Consider the following 17500-nt stretch of genomic DNA (forward strand, 5'->3'; position numbering starts at 1 on the left):
AAACCTTGAGAGGAACCAGACTCAAAAGGGAACCTCATCCTTATTTGGGTGAAATTGGAGAGTGTGAATTATTATAAACACCGGAGAGTGTGATTATAAATTATTATTATCACCAGAGAGTGATTCTGAATTATTAACACCAGAGAATGTTAATTATAAATATTATAATTAATTATATATATATATTAATTATAATTATAAACATTATAATATTCTTTCTACAGTCATATCCAGTCAGTTGGAGTTGTGTGAGCAGGAGCTCCTGAGCAACTCATAAATTAGCTCAACATCTGAGCTCAACACCAACACCTCCATGCCGAAGCCTTCAGATGCATAATGATGGAGATACAGCATATGTAGAATGTTATTTTATGTATTGATTAGAAGATGGTTGTTCTCAAAGCCCACATGAGGTTGGCTTCTTCTCTTCGAATGAACAGCTGGAGCTGGTACATCTCAGGATGCCTCGGGAATACTCGCAGGGTCTGCCTCTTCTCAGTTAAAGCCCAAAATCTTCATGAAGCAGAACACAACTGGAGCCGGGCCCAATCTCTTAGATGCCTCGGGTTGGGTAGAAAAAGAGAAGCGAGTGGAGAATTTCATAATATTAGCAAACACTAGATGATAATGTGCAGTGGATCAGATTGCACATACTGGAGCACAAGGCTATGAGATGTATTATGTGTATGCCTGGCTAAACTGATATGTCTGTAATCTACATTTAAACTGTGAAAGAGTATCTGAATCCCGAACACTGTCAGGAAGTCTATTCCAAAGTTTAGGAGCTAAATACGAAAACTCTCTACCACCTTTAGTGGAGTTTTATATTCTGGGAAGTCCGGAGTTTTGTGATCTCAAAGAGCGTGATGCGTGATTGTGGAAGACTGGTTAGATACATGGGAGCTAAACCATTTGGTGTCAGGAGTTACTGGGACAGTTCCTTGACAGATCACCAGGAGGTCCTGGAAAGTGGTTTATTTATGTATCACTGTGTTATTCCCATGTGGGCGGTGCCACGCCCTTTCCTAATGTGTTTTCCCACTTTCTCACCTGTCCCTTATTTTCCCTCGATGTGTTGCTCTATATATGTTTGTCCTGCTGTCTTAATCAGGGTCAGTCATTATATTTATATATGTTGACTTTGTCAAAGCAACGTAGTGTGTGTGTGCCGTAAGGCTGGACACCATGTTGTCCAGGCTTTTTATGGCTTAGTCATGTCTTGTTAAGGTTCTTGTTAAGTGTCCGTGTCATAGTTCTGGTTTGTTTTTGTTACGGTGAATGTTATGATTTGTTAAATAAAAGCAGTGCATGAACTGAATCCCTGCGTTTGGGTCTGATCTGCTACTGTGGACGATCGAGCTTACGGTGGAGATCCAGGTTCGATCTCGGGCAATGGCAGCATCTGCCCCCATTCATTACACCTTGAAAGTAATTAGCAATAGCTTATAATTCATTCTAATCTTGACAGGTAGCCAGTGCAGGGATGATAAAATTTGGGACCATATTTTCTAGACTTGGTATGCACTCTGGTGGCTGCATTCTGGACTAACTGTAGCTTGTTTATTGAAGATGTAGGACAACCACCTAGTAATGTCCAGTCTGGAGGACTGCTAGCTATAGACATCCATCCATCACACACCATCAGCAGTGCCTGAGAGGTTGCATGTGTGTGTAATAAACACAGAGAGGTTGAGTACATTCTCCATCGTTGGTTTTTCTAATCGACTTTGTGTAACTCATCGTGAATACGTAACTAAGTTTTGTGCAGTTTAAGCAAAAGAACTGCGTAATCCCTAGCAGGCTCTGCAATCATAGATACATAATAGTATCATTGAGTTAGAGAGTTTTTAAGGCCTAATAAGGATTAGTCTGAGTGATTGATGAACCCAGGTGAGGGTCACTGCATGATAACTCAGGAATAAGCCTTAACTTAAAAGGTGTGTGTGTGTTAATGTCTGATATAAAAGTGAGAAAGGGAAAGAGGAAATCTAAACTGAGGCAGTGTTATTAGTGTAGTATTGTGTGTTATATACAGTATGTGGGTGGTACAGTAGTGCAGTGGGTCCATCCTGAGCTCAGGTTACTGCCTCTGTAGAGTTTCACATGTTCTCAGTGTGGGTTTGCTCTCTGGTTCTCTAGTTTCCTCCCACTTCCCGAAAGTATTCTGGTGGGCGGATTGGGTATGCTCGGTTCTCCCTGTGTGTGTGTGTGTGTGTGAGAGAGAGGGAAAGAGAGAGAGAGAGGGGGAGAGAGAGAGAGAGTTTGTGTGTGTGTGTGAGAGAGAGGGGGGGGGGATGTTTGTGTGTGTGTGTGTGTGAGAGAGAGAGAGAGAGAGAGAGAGAGAGAGGGAGATGGAGAAAGTTTGTGAGAGAGAGTGCAGTGTGAAAGAGAGAGAGAGCGATGGAGAGAGAGAGCAATAGAGAAAGTGTGTGAGAGAGAGACAGGGTGTGTGTGTGTGTGTCTGTGTGTGTAAGAGAGAAAGATAGTGTGTGTGTATGTGTGTACATGGATCAATATATATTTCCCCCATGCTCCCAGTGCCCCCATAACTCCCAGTATAGTCTGTAGCTCCAGCAGATTAAGGTGTTTACTGTAGATGAATGAATGTGTTGATGTGTGTTACAGTGTGTCTCACTGCCTCACACATCACTGACTCTAACTCTCACTCCACCAAATTCAGCTTAATAATAAACCTGCCATGTTTTCCTCTACTGGATTCTTTGAGCTCTGCTGCTGGAGTTGCTTGTATCTAGTGTGTTCACATGCACCTCGAGACAGATAAACCTCATCTTTTCTTTTCTTCTTTTTTTTTCCCCATTACGTTCTTTTTTTTCTCATTCCGAGTGAGCGAAATGTCACGTAGTGTTGACATTCAAATGAATGGATTTGTAAAGTAGCTGCGCTCTGTGATAACAGTTGGATGTTTGGCAGAGAGATAAGTTCAGTATGAGGAAAGCAAACGTCTCGGCTTCCCACACGTTCACAGAGACAATGATGAAGGTTTCACTATTACGCTCAGAAAAAGAAAAAAAAAAGTCACTGTGATGGCTGCAATCTTTTTGCTTTCTTGAACAAAGCTACAAGCAAGTAGGAAAAAAAAAAAAAAACCTCTCGAGGGTTATGGAAAATAACAATGTGCTTACTGTAGGATGGAAATGTACTTCGAAATAGATATGCAAATGAAATTTTCAGTATCTCTAGTTGCTAGGGAGCTTAGATAAGATCCATCGCAAACTCATCTGCTCTTCTCTCATTAGCGAGCGGTTCGTTATATCACTGCGGGTCACTGCAATTATTCCATATTCAACACTTAAATGCCAGCGTGTGTTTATGTTCAGAGACGGGAGACATGTTTGGACACACTCGCCACTTCCAGAACATTTTAATTTGCTATGAGATCATAATTCCTGACCATGGCATGAAAATGAGATCATTAAGTCACGGGAATGAGATAATTAAGCAATATCCATGACTTGGTACCACGATGGATCTAGATACTTAAGTATAGCTGTACTTTAACACGCGGTCACAGTGCTAAATGATGGTTTGGTTTCCGTGGTAACCTACTGTTAATGCAAGAAGAGAGGAAACACAATGGAAATTCTCAAATTAGTGAAAGAACATGAAGTCTAAGCCCCAGGTTAAGGAGAGCTTTCTGAATTTTAACAGAGATGGAGTCACATGTTGAACCAGGCAAGCAGGAGCCGTGAGCTCGGGATCATTACTCACTCAGCCACCGTGCTGCATTTCATTCATTCAAATTCGTGGTTTTTGTCCCATTGTTCCGCCCATATCTTTCGCTCACTGTCAAGTCTCTCTTCACTTTTGATTCTCTTACTGCTGCCCTCATTTCAGATGCTTTCGCTCGCCACAGCGCTGGATGGATCTCCTGTGATCTCTCTCTGTCGGTAGCCGGGCAGAATTGGTCTCTAATGGAAATCAATTCGGCGGAACAATAACAGAACACATCCACACAACACAATAAAGCACTTATGCTCCAGTTCCACTTGTCCTTTCACACTCATAAAAGCACTTGACTAGCTAGCTGTTGCTGTTTCAATTTACATGTCATTCCCTCGCCTACACAAGAACTCACCCCGAGACTGTGAAGAGAAGTGTTTCAACACCTGCTGCTGTAATGGGAACACATTAGAACAGGTGTCTAAATGCTTTGCTAAGAAATGATGACACAGGCTTTATCTTAGACTTGATAGATTGAGGAGGAGGAGGAGGAGGAGGAGGAGGAGGAGGGCTGACTTGAAATAAATGACTGCCATTGGAGGTAAGAAGTTGTGTAGAGTCCATATCGTAGGGGTTTAATATAAACCGAACCAGGACAGAGATCATAAATCATATCTTAAGCATACGAAGCCTGAATGTATTTACACACCAGAAGAATGGGAAGAAGCTCAGATATACGGCTCCAAAGACCGTAAACAAAACACAATTCCAACACCAAGTGGCTAAATTAACAGACAGAAAAAATATGTAAATGTTTGTTTCATGTAATCCCATGTCTTTGTCGCTATATGAAACAATTTATCATGGCCTCGGCTCCTTTCCATTTCTGGGAGAGGGTTACAGAACAAAGAAGGCAATTGGCCAGCACCCATGACACTTTTCAGCCTTACTACTGAATTTTGACGTGAATTTGGGGACTGTTAGCACAGGTGTACCAACATGGACTGGGGAGCCCGCCTAAACATTCCTCTACAAAAACATCTCTATAACATCTCTGATACACAATAGATAACTCCAAGGGGTTAATGATGAGAAATTCTACAATAGCTTTCTTGAGTTTTTAGGCTGCTACTGCATGAATTCAAAGAGATATACTCCCTCAGATTTTGTCTCACGTGTGTTACCTTTATTTTGGTACCAGAATTGTTCAAATACACCTTGTAGTTTCATACATACACTCATACATTTTAAATTCAAGCAAACAGTCTTCGGCTTGAAAAGGTTAATTCTGTCTCATGATTATGACATTGTCCTGTGCTACAAGTGTATGCATAGTGTAGCCTGGCAACTCTACAAAATGTCTGATGGATCAAATCCCAGCTGTGACACTGGCTGTCCTTTGGTCCAGAGTTTGAAACAAAGCAGCTGGGTGAGATTGGATGAAAGCACAGATTTTCTGTCTCCTTCTCTAAGTGATCTACAGCCAGACAGTCATGTAGTAGGTGATGTGACTAGCATACTGATCTACTCCTAGCATACCGAAAGACAGTGATGAACCAAAACTGCCAGTAGAGCTCAAACAGAGGGATCAGCATATGCCACGTACAGAGTTGTAATCAGGTGTATGTATATATTAACCTTTATGGCATTTGCCCTTATGCAAAGGTATTACATTTATACACCTGAGCAATTAAGGGTTAAGAGCCTTGCTCAAGGGCCCACAGTGGTAGCTTGGTGGTCCTGGGATGCAAACTCACTGCCTTCTGATCAGTAATCCAACACCTTAACCACTGAGCTACCCCTTCCCTTACATATAGTCCTTGGGTGTGGGCTCATATGTTTAAGGACTAACCTTTAGATACCCAGCTGATGCTTGACTATTTAGACATAGTTTAACAAACCCCCCCAGGTGTATATTAAAGTATATTTCCAAATGTTAGAGTGCTAGGAATTTATTCTGAAAATGTATTTTAACATAGTCATAGCTTTGCATCATTAGAAAGTCTAGATAAAGATAAAACTAGATAAATTAATTCTAGACAAAGGCACATGCTGAGGAGAACTCAGAGAAATCATCTTGGAGAACAGCTGCCACTATGACGCCATTTTCTCCTGAAACTGAAAGCAGAATCCAGTCATTTTCAGCTAATAAAACATGGCATGACCAGCAGTGACGGAAAGTCTTCTGCAGTGATGACTGTGTAATTTGCTATCTTTGTTTCACCACGGCACTGGCACCAGCATGTCGGAAGAAGAGCTGGAGGGAAAATGTCTTTTCTGTCACTATTCTACCATGGTTTTGATTGATTTTAGCTAGTAGTGAAGTGATGTAGGATAATGACTCCCACTGGAGGACAATTACGGTTATAAAATCAGCCATCTTAGACCTCTGACATGAAGATGACATGAGCACTTGGGTAAGCAAAGGAAGCCCAAGGCAATCTTTTTTATCTCAAGAACCTTTCAGAGCAATGATGGGTCTGCGTTAGGGGTTAGCTTTATTCATTTTTATCCACTAGCACCCGAAGATAAAAAGTTATTATTAAAAACACACTAATTAACCATAATTATGAGTAAAGAGTCAAGTTTAGATTGAAAACAGTGCCTGGGCCACTAATGGATGAGGAAGGACATTTTTTTATATAGCTTTATCATAATTGAAAGTGTCTGAATATCACAGATTTGATTGCATGAAAGAAACAATGAATAAAATGTACATTACACACATATATGGAAGAGCATGTGCCTAAAGCTTTTAGTAACTGAGTCATAATGTGTCTATACTATGGTTCAGATGTCTAAGGTGAAAACCATGAGAGATGAGAAGCTGGTGATTAGTTGTTGCTGTGTATACTGTAGGTATGTATAGGGGCATAAACACAAATAAATAAATATTAACTTATGTTAGTACTAATCAGCAATTGCTAATACAGTGGAACCTCGGCATATGAATGCCCTCCCTTACAAATTTTCACATTAATAATCGAAATTTTGCAAGAAATTTGCATCGGCATACGAAGCATTTTTGGCATAAGAATGAACCGAACCGAACCGGATGCCCATATGCCGAATGCACATATGTCCAGGAGCCGTTCAAAGCTTGTTTGTACCAGTGGAAAGCCAACCGAAGCAAGTTTACGAATTTTATGAAATTTTTTTCAGACAGCGAAAGCTGTTTGGAAAAAGTCAACACACGATACCAATGTTGCCTTCGGCATGCGTTCAAAAGCTAGGTGATTTTTCAGGCATTTTTTTGTTGACAGATTGGTGGAGTGGGTGGTCTGATCTATTTTTAGCCCAAGCTTAGTGGCATGACTTCCTGTGAGGACCCTTGACATGGAATGTGTGGCTCGGGTCAGTTCTTTGTAAGCAGCCATGCAGTTTACATACGCTTGGTTATTGGGAATATTGGTCATATTTCTGGGTGGCTGGAAAGGATTATCTGCATTTACATTATTTCTTATGGGAAAATTTGTTTCGCAATACAGATTTTCGCCTTAAGAACTCACCTCCAGAACGAATTAAATTCCTATGCCGAGGTTTCACTGTAATTTAAACTTGATTAAGTATTGAGCAATTGTATTAGCATAATGCTGAGACTGAGAGATTTACCAGCTCACTGGATCATGGTTCCCTCAACCCGATTTTGGCGATGCCAGTATACTATTAAAGCTACTCAACCCTTTGATTAACTGATGAGTTAATCAAGTGTCATTAATCAGGAATAAACTGGAATTTGAAAAGCCTGCACAAAAACAATCCAATTCCTCCCCTGTGCATTTCACAGTTTTAAGCATTTAGATCTCGCAGCAATGAGAGTCATTACCATAGCTACTTAACAAGCTCTTTTTGACCTGGGTCAATATGCCCTGACCCAGCTGTTTGACATTGATATCAAGCTACCAGCCAGGAAGAGTGAAGGCGAATGTTTCCTCAGAGACATGTGAAACCATCCATCCATACGGCCATTTTCAAAAAAAAAAAAAATGGCTGTTTATGTTTCATTATAGGTCAGCATAACACACTTAGAGGATTGTGCAATCTACCAACCTGTGCATTGTTCAAAGGGCTTAAAGGCGCCCAGAATTGGCTAGTGTCAGTCTGATTGTCAACGCAGAGGAAAGTACATCGTCCATCCCATCCTGAGAGCACGGACAATTTCGGCTCCTGGCCCCAGAGGGCTGTGGAATCATCGGGTTCAAAGCTGACGATAAGGCGAGTGATTTCTCATTACACCACACGGAAGCCTTGAGAAGAGAAAATTCTCAGAGTAATTGATCTCCCTCTATTTGGTGGAATTTGCTAGAAACCAGCCCACATGCAAATACCATCTGCCAGAATTCATTTTACAGGGTACAGATGAAGATGCTGAAGATGTGGTTCACACATTTTAATGATTTCAGAGAGGATCTAAGGTGCTTATTATTCTGTGTAGGTGTCCTTGCTAGTGTGCCAATTTAATCTGCCAAATTAGAAGTGATTTTGGAATGTATTATCACTTTGAACTAGATTTTACAGAGAGAAATTACTGAGAGTAATCTTTATTGCCAGGAGGCAACAGACAAAAAAGACTTGCATTGCACAACTTAATTAACAGTCTCGATCTCAACTCAATCCAAATTAGGTCAAAATCCGATTTAAACCATGGCAACCTTTTAGAAATGAAAAGTGTGTGCTAAATAATTGTTGGTGGGAAAAAAATCAGTGCATCTACTTTTTGAACTCCAGAGCAGGATGCCCTTGAGCAGTGCTGTGGCTATTTATTTAAATTAAAAAAAAAAAAAAAAAAGGTCCTGACAAAACTACTTCAAATAAAGATGACTTGAGTGTGTCATAGCCCTGAGCACCTTAGATAGCGGAAAGAGGGAAAACAATCCCCTAGAACACAGAAAACTCAAATTTGTGATTGTCGGAATATTGGATCAGTTTAAACTTGGCTAAAGCAACATGTTTTGCTAGCTCTAGCATGCCATGAAATAGAACAAAAACTCTTAACTTCAACTATATACATTCCACATTTGGCTGAATTTTCTGGCGCAAAGAGTCAGGAGCAAGTGACAGTCTGGGTCATGGCACCATCTTTCTAAGGTTCTGAGATGCTGACCTTGTTCAGTTGGTTTGTGTAATGAGTAATTTACATGTGCATGTGTAGCCCTTCTGCAAATAAATAATAACTGTAATTTAGGTTGGGGTTAGCGAGGTAATTAACAATGGGCAAGAAACCTTTTCTGGTATAGTTAGCAAGGTGAAGTGAGAGGTCATAAAATGATTATACAGCACTGAATAGCCAGTGGTTCAGCCTGATTTATTATCCCTGTTTTAATCCATTATTGAATTAAAGACTGGCTTCCAGCATCATTAATAAACACAAGTGCTTCTCTTAGTATGTCTTTGGCAGTATGTCTTTTCTGTGATTTAAGCAGGACCATTACATTAATATCATTTAATATGCTTTTACAATTATGGGATTTTTCTATCCCATAGTTTAACAAGCCCCGACAGCAAATTCTCCCCAAAAATCTTCAGGGCAAAGGAGGTTTGTATAGCAGTGTCTAGGATAGAAACACTTCCTCGGGCACTGAAAGGTAAATCTTTCATTTGACATCAGTTCTTTTTTGTGTAATGTGCATTTTCACACAAAACTCATATAAAACTGTCTTCCCAGTATTATAGAAACCCATTTACTGATACTGCTTTGTGATAAAGATTGATCATTACTTGTTATCTGTCTTCCAAGGTTTAGGTGTTATCTATAGCCTCGGACCGGCCCTAGAAATAATATAGTTTATGGAAGCTTTTGTAGTTGAGGAAGAACAGCTTTATACCTCTGAATGAAGCTGTCTACAATTCTTACAGATATAGGACTTTCCAGTACCTGTCACTGAAGCAAGGTAAAATCAAACAGATCTGTTTCTGTGGGAAATGTAAGAAAGCTCTAATAACCACTGTCATCATGTCAAGTCCACCAGTTTTTTATGAACCTAGAGGCTGAAATCTTTAAGCTTGTATAAGACTGGAAGATTAAGCCACAGTAGCAATGCTGCCAGGAAGTTAACTACCTCTGTAGGAGAGTCGTGGAAGTATCTTTTGCTAGCTTTCTGTTTATTCATCAGATCTTCCTCATTCTTTTCTATTCATTTCTTAGTCCCAAAAAAGAATTCCAAGTGAATTTTCCCATTTGTAGTGCTGTTTGAGTTGGAGTTGGCTTTTGGTCTGCAAGTTTATGTTTGTTTTTTGGTTTCGAAAGACTTGAGTTGTTTTCTAAGACAGTAAAGGCTTAATAGAAATGGCATAAAAGCCATAAAGGGACTTTCCCCTGTTATATATCTCTGATGATTGGAAAAGGGTCTCGTTAAAGAGCCATTAATTGTGAGTATGTGGTATATACTGTGGACTGAATTTGATATATGATGCAAAATGTGGACCACAGACAGCTGAAAGGCTCCAGGCTCTAAAAAAAAAGATAGGAATCCAGTGTTTAGTTTGTGTCTTTTTGAACAATGTTAATGTCTCTTAGCAAGAAAAGATACAGTGGAACCTGGAGGCGAGTTCTTAAGGCGGAAATTTGTATTGCAAAACAAATTTTCCCATAAGAAATAATGTAAATGCAGATAATTCGTTCCAGCCACCCACAAATGTGACCAATATTACCAATAACCAAGCGTATGTAAACTGTATGGCTGCTTACAAAGAATTGACCCAAGCCAAGCATTCCAAGTCAAAGGTCCTCACAGGAAGTCGTGCCACCAAGCTTGGGTTAAAAATAGAACAGACCACCCACACCACCAATCTGTCAACGCATGAAAAATCACCCTTGAGCACATGCCGAAGGCAGCGTTGGTATCGTGGGTTGACTCTTTCGAAACAGCTTTCGCTGACTGAAATAAAAGTTCCAAAAATCCGTAAACTCGCTTCAGTTAGCTTCGCTTGGCTTTCCACTGATGCAAACAGGTTTTGAATGGCTCCTGGACGTACACGCAAGTTAGCCGGCGTTCAGTTTGGTTCGTTCATATGCCGAAAATGTTGCATATGCCGATGCAAATTTAAATTCTTAAGCTGAAAAATCATAAAGGAGTTCATTCGTATGCCGAGGTTCCACTGCATAATAAGTCGACTTCACGAGTCATTTTTGTCAAATTCTTCGTCATCTGATTGTCAAAGTCTTTGAGCAGCAACATCAGGCTCCAGTGCTTTAAACTCCCGAAGTCTCCTTGTTGTGGTAATCACATCAGAACTGACAACACATGGTCCAATGAGCTGTAGTCGTACATCAGAACAACGTTTATAAACCCTGACTGACAGACTATTAAACCCAGGTGATTTTTCATTATTTTGCTTGTGGCAGTCCTTGTCAATGGTTTTCTCTCTTTCTGGCAGCTGTGGCATGCTGTGAAGAATCTCACCAGTTGCCACCAAGTCACAGGTCTCTTAGTGGAAAGAAAAAAAAAAAACTTTTCATAGTCGGAGACGGCAAAATTTCATGCGGCTGTCATGCCTGTCTTTCAAGTCTGAAGCAAAAGGCAATAGATGCAACCATATCATCCAGTTAGGAGAAACAGGCTCTAACAGGTGCTCCCTCGCCTCGCTCTTCCAGTAATAGCACTTCCTCTCAGTGGTGACACGGCCATTTCAGACTTCACTAATGTTGGAGCTGCTTGCTGTAAGAATTTCTGGTTGTAAGAGATGTGGAGCTCGGTGCTGCTGACATTTTACATTTCGTATATGACAATGTTGGTAAACTCACTTTCTTCTCTCTCATAGATAGATAGATAGATAGATAGATAGATAGATAGATAGATAGATAGATAGATAGATAGATAGATAGATAGATAGATAGATAGATAGATAGATAGAACCCCCTCTCCCTCTCTCCTTCACCCCCCCACTCCACCCTCTGCCTTCTCTCGCTTTCTCTTTCTCTCTCTTTCTCACCCCTCACCACCCTCTCTTCCTCGCCCCTTGACCCTCTGTCTGTCTGTCTGGGATCGAGGTCTGCCCTCTTGCCCTCGATCCCATTCTCTTTCTTACTCTTTCTCTCCCTCCACCACCCTTTTGCCTCTCTATTCAACCCTCTCTTTGTCTCTTTATCTCTCTCTCTCTCTCTCACTGCACCCTCTGCCCTCTCTCCCTTTCTCTTTCTCTCTCTTTCTCTCCCCCCACCACCCTATCCCCCTCGACCATCTCTCTGTCTTTATCTGTCTCTCTCTCTCTCTCTCTTTCTCTCTCTCTCTCTCTCTCTCTCTCTCTCTCTCTGCTGCATTTTGTAACCACTTTTAAGAAGCACTGATGCTTGAATTATTTCACTCTGAAAATTCCTGCTGGTGATCCAGGCTGGAGGTTGGCAGCTGTCTCCAAGTCTTGTTGATTTATACATGTGTGTGAATGTGTGTGTGTGTGTGCCTGTGTGTGTGTGTGTGAATGTGTTTGTGTGTGTGTGTGTGTGTGTGTGAATATGTGTGTGTGAGTGTGTGCAGAACTCAGAGCAGGTCTCTGTGTGTTATCAATGTGTGTGTATCAGTGTGTGTTCAGGAACTATAGCAGGGTGTGTGAGGTGTGTGTTGAGACCAGCACAGAAGTGATCAGTGTGACACAGCAATCACGGTTTTATCCACATATAATGCATCACTCTGTTCTTACAGTACTGATGATAGATTTATAAAAGAAGCAAGCTTTTACCATGTAATGAATTTATTGGGTTAGACACCGCAGAAGTCTTTACCAGTGTGAATCCCATCAATCATTCAGATTCATTCAGATCTTCATCAGTAACTGGGTGAATGTGATGTAGTGACCTTTAGTGTCCTAAATTAACACTATTCCATCACATCCTGATCAGCTGACTGTGAAGTGTTACCAGCGCTGTGTGGTTAGAAGGTCAGTGAGTCAGACAACTCTGACTGAAACAAAGCTGCACAAGCTGACTAGAATCAGACTTTCCCCTTTTTTTGGATCACCTCTTGACTGGACATGCTGTGCAGACTGGACATGCTGCGCAGACACACTGTTGGCTGACAATACATCGAGTACTTACTTAAATGAAATCCTTAATCACACTGGAAACATCACTGTTGTGTTATTTTAGGAAAATATATTTTTTAAAAACTCATATTCGCCCATTTGGATGATTGTAGTGACCCCTAATATCACTAGCACACTAATGGGATCCAAGTTGTTGAGGGTGTTAGTGAACATTATTAACCTAAAAATCAATTTTTGTTTTCTTCAAGTCTCAGTGTTACACACATCCTGTGAGCAGCTTGTTAGCAAAATGTCTACAGAATTATAATTCCAAAACTTTCCATTAATAATAAATGAAGTTGTGATCAAAATATGCGCAAAAACATTTCTGCAGTTGACACTGATTGTTTAATTTTAGACTTTCTTTCTGACTGCTGCTCTGTCTTGACATGTTCAGTAGAAAATTACAGAAAATGAATCAACTAATGTTCCCTTTCAGGTCCACGTGTCCACCCCAGCATGCCTAATTGCTTATTAATAACCCAGTGTGGGTCACATCAGCCCAACTTCCTGATCCAACATGAAAAAAATAGCAAATGAGTTGTAAAAGTATCCCATAACATTTTTTAAAAAGTTTTAATTTACATAAAATATGCATTTTTGAGAATTGAATTTTTGACATTTTTTATTTGAGGGTTATGTTTTTTTTGTTTTTTTAACATGTTATAAAATAAAATAAAATAAAATAAAAACAATCGGTAAATGAATTTATGTTTTTTGTTTTTTTGCTTATTATTATTCTTATTATTTCATCTCAAATAGCCAATATCATTTCTCATGATATATATTTTTAAAGACAAATCTTACAAAATAAAATAAAATAAAAACAATTGATAAATTAATTTATATTTTTTGTTTCTTCTTCTTCTTCTTCTTCTTCTTCTTCTTCTTCTTCTTATTATTATTATTATTATTATTATTTTATCTCAAAACCATAACCATAATTTCTCATGATATATATTTTTAAAGACAAATCTTACAAAATAAAATAAAATAAAAACAATTAATAAATTACTTTATATTTTTTGTTTCTTCTTCTTCTTCTTCTTCTTCTTCTTCTTCTTCTTCTTCTTCTTCTTCTTCTTCGTATTATTATTATTTTATCTCAAAACCATAACCCCATCATTTCTCATGATATCTATTTTTAAAGACATAATCTTTACAGAATCTTACAAAATAAAATAAAAATGCAGTGCAAAAAAATAAAATACAATAAAAATAATCAATAAATAAATATATTTATATTTATTTGTTTTTTGTTAATTTTTTTTTTTATCTCAAAACCATAACCCCATAATTTCCCATGATGTATATTTTTAAAGAAAATATCTAACCCGAAAAATGTACTTAATGCATATATTATTTAAAAAAATTGACTTTCACATTCACTTTTGGAATTTCAGCAGTTCTAGAAAAGTCTGGCGGTGGATTCAGTAGCAGCTATTCAGTAAAAATGTTAACACATAAGAGACATGTTTCACCGTCCACTCTACCCACAACTATATGAAAAGTTTTCTTTTTAAACTCTGCAGGGAATTGAGTATTTTCTGTTTGTCATATGAGTGATTTTTTTGTATAGAAAAATAAAACTGCTGTGTTTACATCATAGTGAATCTGCTTGTCTGTTGGGCGACTGGGAAAAACTGATAGCTTGGATGCCTAATGTTCTCGTCCCAAGCTGGTGATTTGTCCACCTCTGACAGGTGATAGGGTTGTGTACAGGAGTGTCTTGCTGTGTGTCTGTTCTTGATCGTGTTTTTTTGTCCACTTTCAAGCACACACACACACACACACACACACACTGTGTCCAGCCCACTATTAGTTTTCTAGCTTTTCTTCTACCTGTCTACTGCTCTCTATACTCCATTACCTGTCCACAATCAACTACAAACCACTGCCTCCCCAGGGCTTCTAATAAGAAAAACAGAGAGAGAATGATTGGAAGGGAGAGAGAGAGGGGAGAGAGGACAGGAGAGAGAGAGAGGGAGACAGAGAGGCAGAGAGAGGGGGGGTGAGTGAGAGAAAGAGGGAGAAAGGAAGGGAGAGAGAGGGAGACAGAGAGAAGGAGAGGGAGAGAGATAGAGAGAGACAGAGAAAGAGATAGGGAGAGTGAGAGGGAGGGATCGAGAGAGGAAGAGAGAGCAGGAGAAAGAGAGATGGAGAGAGGTGAGAGAGACATAGAAAGAGAGGGAGAGAGAGCGGGAGGGAGAGAGAGAGGAAGAGAGACAGAGAGAGAGATAAGGAGAGCGGGAGGGAGAGAGATGAAGAGAGGGAGAGAGACAGGAAGAGAGAGAGGGAAGGGGGGGCAGAGTGAGAGAGGGAGAGAGATAGAAAGAGAGATGGAGGAAGGGAGGGAGAAAAGACGAGAAGGTGGTATGTTTGTCCTCATGCTCCATTACTTCCTAATGGGATGGATTTGTCCTTATTCGGTCGGCTGTGTAAAGCCGAGGGGTGTAAAAGCACAGGCGTCGTTTTCTTCCCTGTCCGCGGTTCGAGACCATCTAATTCCCAAAGCAGAGTTTGTTCTAGATCCAGGGGTACAGATGGGGAAAGCGTGACCCAGGGGCAGACGAGATTGCTTCTGCTCACTGCGATCCATTTGCAGCTTTTTGCATCATCACTGCTGCTCATCAAGCCGGCAGCTCTGTCTGTCCTGCAGCACTGGAGCTAAATATAACTCCTGCTGACTTTCTGATGGAGTGATTTATTTATTGACTTCTTTTATACAAATCATCTTTTCAACCTGAACCTTAATGCTGCCTAGTGCTGTCCCATGTTACTCATGTTACTGTGTATGTGTGTGTGTGTGTTTTCTCGTCTACGCAGGTTTTTACACGATATGGAAAGTGTTATATGTTCAATGCAGCTGAGGAGGGAAAGGCTTTGAGAACCACGATGAAAGGAGGAACTGGAAATGGATTGGAGATTATGCTGGATATTCAGCAAGATGAGTACCTGCCTGTGTGGGGCGAGACAGGTACACACATACACACACACACACACACTATCCTAAGCACAATTTAAAACCCTCACCTCAGTAACTCCCTACAAGGTCACCACTTAGGTCAGATATTTCTGTCCAAACATGCACTGTGTCCAGCCTTCTATTCATTTTCTAGCTTTTCTTCCACCTGTCTACTGCTCTCTGTACTCCATTACCTGTCCACTAACAAACACAAACCACTGCCTCCCCAGGGCTTCTAATATAGAAAAACACACAGAGAGAGAGAGAGAGAGAGAGAGAGATGGTGGCAGGAGGGGGGCAAGAGAGAGAGAGGAGATAGAGAGGGTAAGACAGAGAGAGAGAGAGAGAGAGAGAGAGAGAGAGAGAGAGAGAGAAGGTAGATAGGGTATATATAGAGAGAGGGGGACAGATGGAGAGAGAGGAAGAGAGAGGGATGGAGGAGGGAGTCAGAGAGAGAGAGAAAGGGAGAGAAAAGGGAGAAAGACAGAGGGCAATAGAGGGGGAGAGGGAGAGAGAGGCACAGAGGGTAGGAGAGAGAGAGGGAGAAAGGGATAGAGGGAGAGAGAGGCACAGAGGGTAGGAGAGAGAGAGGGAGAAAGGGATAGAGGGAGAGAGAGGCACAGAGGGTAGGAGAGAGAGAGGGAGAGAGAGAGAGGTTTGGAGGGAGGGAGAAAGGACAGGAAGGCATGTTTTGTCATGCTTGTCTGGACCAACCTAGATATAAAAACACGTCCACATATATATATATATATAATATAATATTCCTGAATATTTTTCCTCTAATATCTGTAATGTAACCTGTAAGCTCCGCCTCTCTGCCTCTCTGTTACACGCCCAGCAGCCACATCATCCCAGGCCTCTTAAGTTGTGTTTAATAAAGCAGTGTAATGCTGGGCCGGTGTTCTCACAGCCACTTCTCCTCTCCTGGGAGCGTTCCACAGAGCAAAGACTTTCTCATTGCTTGACTAAGATCCACTCAGCCACTTCATTCCTCTTCCTCCGGGATCGTTTTGTGCTCTTCATGAAGCTCTGCGCTCTCACGCCTCTCAGTGAAATACTGGCCACCGTAATTGTTCTGAAGGCATATTTTCCACCATTAATTCACACTTTAGCAGCCAATTTATTAATTCGGACATATTTTATCGTAATGACTACGACATCATAATGGCCCATTTTTGTAGGAAGCAGATTTTATAATAAAACTTTGGTTCTGTTTCAGGATTTTATTAGATTTAATGGATTTTTCAAAACCACCAGCATCCTGACAGGTGACTCATCAACCAGCCGCTTAACTAGTCTCTATTACCAATCAACAATCTATTAACTATTTATCAACACTGTTGTTTATCCACACCATTCTCAGTTCTGATTGGTCAGAAGATGTTGGATTAATTCTAGATTAGATTAGAGATTAACACAATGCTTGTATGATGAAAGTAACACATTGTGTGTAATTGTTGATGTGGTGAAGTTTGCTCTAGATGTTTAAAGATCTTCTTCTTCCTCTTTCTTCTTTTTAATCCTTCTTTTTCCTCTTCTCTTCTCTTCTCTTCTCTTCTCTTCTCTTCTCTTCTCTTCTCTTCTCTTCTCTTCTCTTCTCTTCTCTATCAGCTTGTATCTTTCACCTCTACTTCCTCTTCTTCCTCCTCCTCTTCTCCTTCCTATCCTACCGTTTTTCTTCTTCTCTTCTCTTCTCTTCTCTTCTCTTCTCTTCTCTTCTCTTCTCTTCTCTTCTCTTCTCTATCAGCTTGTATCTTTCACCTCTACTTCCTCTTTTTCCTCTTCCTCTTCTGCCTCCTATATATTCCATCTTTCTTCTCCTTCTCCTTTGACCCT

The 17500-nt window shown here is 40.4% G+C and overlaps 1 protein-coding gene across 2 annotated transcripts in view; it reads left to right on the plus strand.

Moving 5' to 3' along the window:
* asic2 (acid-sensing (proton-gated) ion channel 2) overlaps nt 1-17500 on the plus strand; it is a 535781-nt gene that overhangs the window by 465292 nt on the left and 52989 nt on the right. For both annotated transcript variants that reach the window (XM_058416405.1, XM_058416397.1), the window contains one exon: nt 15526-15676. In XM_058416405.1, coding sequence (XP_058272388.1) covers nt 15526-15676 — 151 coding nt within the window. The remainder of the gene's footprint in view (nt 1-15525; nt 15677-17500) is intronic.

The sequence above is a fragment of the Hemibagrus wyckioides genome, linkage group LG02 (assembly GCF_019097595.1).
Source record: "Hemibagrus wyckioides isolate EC202008001 linkage group LG02, SWU_Hwy_1.0, whole genome shotgun sequence".
Lineage (NCBI taxonomy): Eukaryota > Metazoa > Chordata > Actinopteri > Siluriformes > Bagridae > Hemibagrus > Hemibagrus wyckioides.